The sequence below is a fragment of the Myotis davidii genome, unplaced genomic scaffold (assembly GCF_000327345.1).
Source record: "Myotis davidii unplaced genomic scaffold, ASM32734v1 scaffold96, whole genome shotgun sequence".
Classification (NCBI taxonomy): domain Eukaryota; kingdom Metazoa; phylum Chordata; class Mammalia; order Chiroptera; family Vespertilionidae; genus Myotis; species Myotis davidii.
Window position 1 is genome coordinate 6927096 of NW_006289416.1, and position 6790 is coordinate 6933885.

Genomic DNA, 6790 nt, shown 5'->3' on the forward strand with positions numbered 1-6790 from the left:
ACTGGGCGTTGGCCCCAAAGAGAGCAAACAAAAGCAGCGCATTTTTCTGGGTGAAAGGAAGAAAGAAGTGATACATGTGCCTATATAAGTTGAAAACGATCAGCAAATAACATAAAATTATCAAAACAGTATATTTTTGAAATGAGAATATCCGTTAAGTATTATATGCCTTTCAAACATTTTTATGCACTGAGCTGCCAACCAGAAATTGTCTGGACTCCGTCGAGATACATGAGAATTGTCATTGTCAGACAAAGGTAAACACTGCCCATCTGTCAGGACATCAGGAATTACAGAGTAGACCCCACATGTCATTTCCAACAGCTCAGCACAGAGGAGAGTTAGGCAGGGGGACAGGCCTGCTGTCCCCGGGAAGATACACAAGGCCCAGTAGAAGCCCTGCCCCACCACCAGCTCTGGAACTTCTCCTGCAGAGAGCACAGTTGTGAAGGATTTAAGAACAGAACTCTGTAACATCTTTTTATAAAAGTTCAATGATACATAGCAACAATATCAGGTTTTAGAAAATCTGATCTATTTATCTGTTAACCATTTCAACTCTTAAAAATATATTCTAGTTAATAATTTAACTTAATTTCAAAAATCTTTTCTTTTACCAGAGGAGCCCAGTAGGTGTAGAGATAGCCTATTTTCAATGCTGGTACAAACTGGGAGCAGGAGACTACCAGAAAATATAGGTTCAAGAAAAACTTGAATTGTTCATACAAAACCTAAAAAGAAAAAGAAAAAATTAACAGTCTCTTCAAGGAAAATCTTTAATATCTCATTAAATAAGTAAAATCAGCACAATACCTGACTACATTTCCATCAAACAGTAAACATATACCTTGGGTCACAGTAAATTTAATGATTTTGACATTAGCTTTCCAATAACTAAATCATATATTAAAAAAGGTAAGGTTACCCCTAAATTATATTTAAAACAAATGGACAAAAAGACCTTTAGAACATTCAACTATGTTAAAAGTGTCCTCGAAAACCTTTTGATTCCTGAGTGCAATTTTCCAGTTTTCCACTCCTCTTCTGTTCTGTGTCTCTTTATATGCACAACAAAGCAAATGAGAGAGCAAAGCCTTCCCAAGTTAGTAAGTCAGTAAATACACACATACAAATGTGTAACTTGGTAACAACTTAGAAAGTATTATAATGGAAAAGTCCTGTCAACCTTCCATTTATGACATGGTAAAAAAAAAAAAATGAAATAAGAATGTGGACATCTGGGTAACTTTACAAAGATTGAGTGAACAAGCAAAACATACATAGGTATGACTGTACCCCAAAACTGTCCTAATCTCTGGAAGTATTACATCCCTCAAGTATAAAGAAATGATGAAATAGAAAGCTATGAAAAGCACAGGCCAATTTTCAGGGAGACAGCTACCTCTATATTCTTTACAGTCCCCTGGGAGTTGATTGCCAACAGTACTTTCAAATATAAAATAAATACCATAATTCAGTAAAATTTTAGGAATGCAAATCCTGCAACTTTTTGTTTTTGCTTAATTCAAATAGAATTATCTTTAAGGAAGATAAACAAGATCTAGTATATTAATAGATTTCTATCTGCAAATTCTCAAAATAATAGATTTAAATTGAAAATCAAATGGAACAAAAATAATGTTTATAGATGAGAATAATTCCCATATCACACTACAATTACAATAAAACTTATCACAAACTTGCAACTTGCAAATTCAAATCTCCTTGGATACCATTAGTTATGCACCTTGGAAGATATGGAAATCTCAACAGAGCAGAGCCATAGGTTAAGCACTTATTGTTGATTTAAAGAATAATGGAGTTATCTGCATCATCACACAGACGTGCGTGACTGAAAAATCGGTTACATTGATAACACGTTTATGTTCATAATCATGTTCAATTGCTGTCTCAAAATGTTTGGAATCATTTCATAAATTAATCTCAGCATGAAAGCCCTATTTCTCCTCAGTGGTTTCTTTAAAATCTGTTAGCATAAATTATACCTTTTAGCAATTCAGAAATTGCCATTCATGCTAAAAATGGAATAGAATTCCTACTGTGCAATTACCAAATGTTTCTAAAATACGTTTTAGATGAAATGACTAATTTAAGAAAAAAGTCATTCATGGAGTAATAGTTGTGCAGACCAATCAACAGGTACCTTCGGGACACAGCGTCCGGGCAGGCTGTGTGGATTTACTGGTAAAAGGTAAGCTGCACTATTGGCTTTAAACCAAAGTAATCAATACCTGATTGTTTACTGACTGAATCTGGTGACCCTTAAGAATATATACAATGCTTAGCCAATCTATGAGTAGTTAATAACAACCCTAAAAAGAAAACATTAGCTTCACTAAAGATGAGAATATGTACCTGTCTGAAAAATACTTTGCATTTTATTGTCCTGACAGAGATCAGTCTTTTAATTGGAGCCATTAGTTTTGTGAGTTTTAATAAATTATCACAGTACTTATCAAGCTCTTGCCAACCACTGAATGGATGGGTAGATGGGTGGTGGTGGGGCAATCAATGCCCACATGAAGTCAGCATGATAATTTAAATGAAAACATGAAAGACAAAGCAGCCCTCATGTCACTTAATTAAGTGATCTGCTTGCAAAAGAGCAAAAGAGGTAATACCCAGAACTTGTCCAAAACTTTGATATAAAAATATAATCAGTGCCAGCCTCCTTTGACTTAAATAAATCTGTAATTAAAATAGGGAATGATGCACCAAAACAAAAAGTATTCAACTATTTAGTATTCTAAACATACATAAACTCAGTATTGTAATTTAATAAAAATAATAAAATATGTAAACTTCAGTATTTAAAATTAGGATTAACACCTAATTAATGATATAACAATAGAACAAGGTGTGAAACTTATGATGTGAAGCAAGTAGCCATAAATGCTAATAAACATTTTGTTACTGAGTTATGTACTTGAATCATGTTACTTTAACTGTGAAGTTCCTTGGCAGGCTTTAAACACTACATTCCACTTTCCCTCCAAACAAATTCCCAGCCAAACAAAATTTATGACTTATTTTCTGATAATTTTACTTAGCTTTACTTGATTAATTCTACAATTAAATGTTTATCTAGAACTGAAATCAATAATCAAACTATAAATTTTCTCCAGTTGCACTCTATGATATATCCATTAAAAATGCATAGGAATTATTTAACAATTTGAACACGATAGAAAAACAAAAAGATATGACACAAGTAAAAACGGAAAAATTTTTTTAAAAACAAAAACAATGAAAACAAAGGAAGATAGCAATCTCTGATATGCAACCCATTTTCAAGAATTAATAGTCTTACCCCAGGTAGAAAGGTAAAGACATTGTATTTTTGATTTTTGATGGAATTTCTGGGATGTTTTTCTTCACACTTCTCAGGATGTCCGAGCCACACAGTGCGAGCTCTCAGCTCTCTCTTTCTCTGACAAACATTTATCAGCCAATCGCAGCAACTACATGAAACAAAAGATATTGTGTATGCTTTTTAAAATTTATTCTACATATTTATAGCCAATAATGATTGCTTCCATATTTACCAGGCACTGATAGCATATCTAATGCTAATCTGTAGGGGTTTTCTTAAAATAGGTCAGTCATACTAATTCACATCCTATATAATAAAAGTCTAATATGCTAACTGTCCAGTCGTCCGTTCAACCAATCAAAGTGTAATATGCTAATGATATGCTTAGGCTGCTCAACTGCTCACTGTGACGTACACTGATCACCAGGGGGCAGTCAGTCAACAAGTGGACTAATCACTATGATGTACACTGACCACCGGGGGGAGACACTCGAACCGGTAGGTTACCTTGCTGCTGTGGTCCAGCCTATTGGGACTGAGTTGGTCTGGACACGCCCTGGAGCCCTCCCGTGGTCCCTCCCTGCTGGCCAACCTCCTGCATCCCTCCCTGGCCCCAATCATGCACAGTGTGGTCCCTCAGCCTGGCCTGCATCCTCTCACAATCTGGAACCCCTCGGGGATGTTGGAGAGCCAGTTTTTGCCCAATCCTGCAGACCAGGCGGAGGGACCTCACGGGCCTCTAGTTTGATATAAGATACTGAGAGACTTGTGTAACTGTGTAGTGACTTCTAGAACCTCAAGGAAATTATCTTCCATGTTTAGACCCGCTCTTGGCCAAATAAAACAATTAACATTCTGAAGTGGCCCATACTTCGAGTGCTAAGGAAAGGTTCGCTGTTACTGGTGACTCTCAATACACTACTCAGTGGTTCTATGTGACCCCCTCTCCATGTAATCACTTTTTTCCTCTCTTAAAAGATGACTTTTCTATTAGCACTAATGTAAAATAAACACTATGGTTCAATTCAGTATTTAAAATTACTGATATAGTTTAATGATAATGAAAGCTTGACTATATTTTCATGCAGGTATCTTCATCTCGGCAAAAACACTTTAATTCTAAATCAGTCCTCACTCCAATGTCAGGGTTCCAGGAGCATGAGCACTTCCCCTGCGTGGACACCCAACCATTATTTTTAGGGAGAGTATAAAGTTTCCAGTGGATAACTTTTTAAAAATACTTCAGAAAATGACGAAAAGTAACAAATTCATCTCTATTAAGAATGAAATAATTGTGAATTTAAATGTCAATAGTAACGGTTCAGTTTAATTCAAATTTCCAGAATGTAAGGACACAGAGTGGTTTGTTTAGAAAAGTTGTTAAACTTCATCTTTTAGATGTAGTCAGGATTAGAACTGTAAACCAGCACGTAAGACAGGAATTCTTAACTTTGTGACAAGGAAGACTGAAAGCTAATGTGAAATACGTGTGACAATGACAGCCTTAGAAGGTGTGGCTATAAAACGAGGTTGGCAAATTGTGAGGTAAGCACAGCCTGAAGTCACTGCAGGTCCTTCATGGCAGGGCACACGTGGCGGAGCTCAGTCACTTCAGTCACACCCATATCATTTTTAGGATCGCAGAGACTGAAAACAGATGTGTTTATCATCACCCATGGTGGCATCCTATAGCAAGGAACATGCATGTGTTTAACTGAAATCAGTACCTCCCTACTCTTCTATCTGCCCTGTTCTTGACTGTGCTCAGAAAATCTTCAGTCTGACGAAGAGGGCTTGGAGCATGGCTATCTCGGTTATCTAGTGGCCCAGCCAAGGAGTTTGCTTGGAAACTCCCCTGCTTCCCACCCACCTTGTGTTTCGACTGGAGCAGATAAGGAAAAACCCAACTATGCAAGGACAGAAATTTCTTACCATTGTCGTCATCACTTTAAAAATACATCACAACAGACAGCATCTCCACACATACAACGTAAGTTCAAATCACCAACATGAGGGTATGAATCAAGTAAATGAAGGTTGTCAAAACAGTATTCCCACCTTTACTGGTTTTGGGTGGGAGCGCTCTGGTCAAGTATATTGTCGTAAAATGCTGGTAATATTGATCTTATCTATGCTTGAATTAAAAAAAATTTAAAAAGACTTCAAGTAAAATGAAATAAGCTTCCAACTACTATCTCTCACCTTCCTCTCTAACTCCACCCACCTTCTGACACCATGCACCCTGCAGCTCACTAGAGGTCTCTCCTGAGTGATGACCCCACAACTAAGTGCTCAGGAGGGCTCCTTCCCAGCTCTGCAGCAGCAACCCCACACTGCAATCTCAGACCCAGTTACATGCATGCCCCTGTGTACAAAACCCCACAGTTACATTACACACGTGGCACATCCGAGTTACCCAGGTTATGAGGGACTTTTTCTTAAACTGTGACTGAATCAGAGTCTCAGACAGCTGCCCATACAATGCACAGATGCCAAACTCCCACATCTTACATACGAAAAAACTGGAGACCAGAGGGACATGATTCATCAAAGACAAGCACCGAGTGCTGGCAGAGTTGACCCCAGAGCTGTGTTCTCCCTGCCCCCTAACGACAGTTGGGCGGCTCCTGCTCATTCATAGGCTGTTCTCCTCAGCCTCAGACAGAACAGCAGCCAGTCAACAGATGAAAAAAATAAATGAACAATTTATGAGCAGGAACAAGACTCACTGGATAAAACACACATTTAACTGCAGAGATCCTGGTCTGTTTGTGCCTCGTCTCAGAGGCACCGGCGAGGGGAGAGCTGCACACGGGGAAACCCTGGCACAGCTGCCACCCTCAGCACTCAGCAGCTCTGCTGCCACCGTCCTGCCTCCAGTGTAACAGTCAGAGTCTCCAACCTTACAAAACCAACTCTGCAACAAAAGCGTACATTCCTACTCTGTCCCAGAAAGCAGCCATTATTAACACATGTGGCATTTTAATGGGAAATAAAATTAAGTGAAATAAAAAGTCCAGTTCCTCAGTCACCTGAGCCACATTTTAAGTGCTCAACAGCCATGTGGGATGGGGCCATCATACTGGACATCTCAGGTCTAGATTATCCCCATCGTCACAGGGAGAGCTACTGAGCAGGCAGGTACAACACGAGATACATGCTTCCCTAAGCACTGCAAAACTCGTCCAGGAATATAATGTGTTCAGATATAAATGTTTGCTCTGAAATACATAATTACCTAATTTAATTGTTTAATGTACAAAAGTCAGACAAACATAAGATGATATAGAAGACAAGCAAAATGTTATGTTTGAAAAAATATAAAACTTAGGAAATGCAGATTTTACAGAGTTTGTGCTGGTATTAACATATTCTTCTATAGGCAGAAGGCTCTATAAAACCACCTTCAGTAGCAAAGGAGACTGACCTACCCCCCACCCCTCAATCCCCCCATAT

The 6790-nt window shown here is 38.2% G+C and overlaps 1 protein-coding gene across 3 annotated transcripts in view; it reads right to left on the reverse strand.

Moving 5' to 3' along the window:
- The window catches only part of ATP9B (ATPase, class II, type 9B), a 135173-nt gene that overhangs the window by 123626 nt on the left and 4757 nt on the right, over window positions 1-6790 (reverse strand). For all 3 annotated transcript variants that reach the window (XM_006761900.2, XM_015562750.1, XM_015562751.1), the window contains 2 exons: window positions 3332-3482; window positions 618-731 (listed from right to left, as the gene is read on the reverse strand). In XM_006761900.2, the coding sequence (XP_006761963.1) occupies window positions 618-731; window positions 3332-3482 (265 nt within the window). The remainder of the gene's footprint in view (window positions 1-617; window positions 732-3331; window positions 3483-6790) is intronic.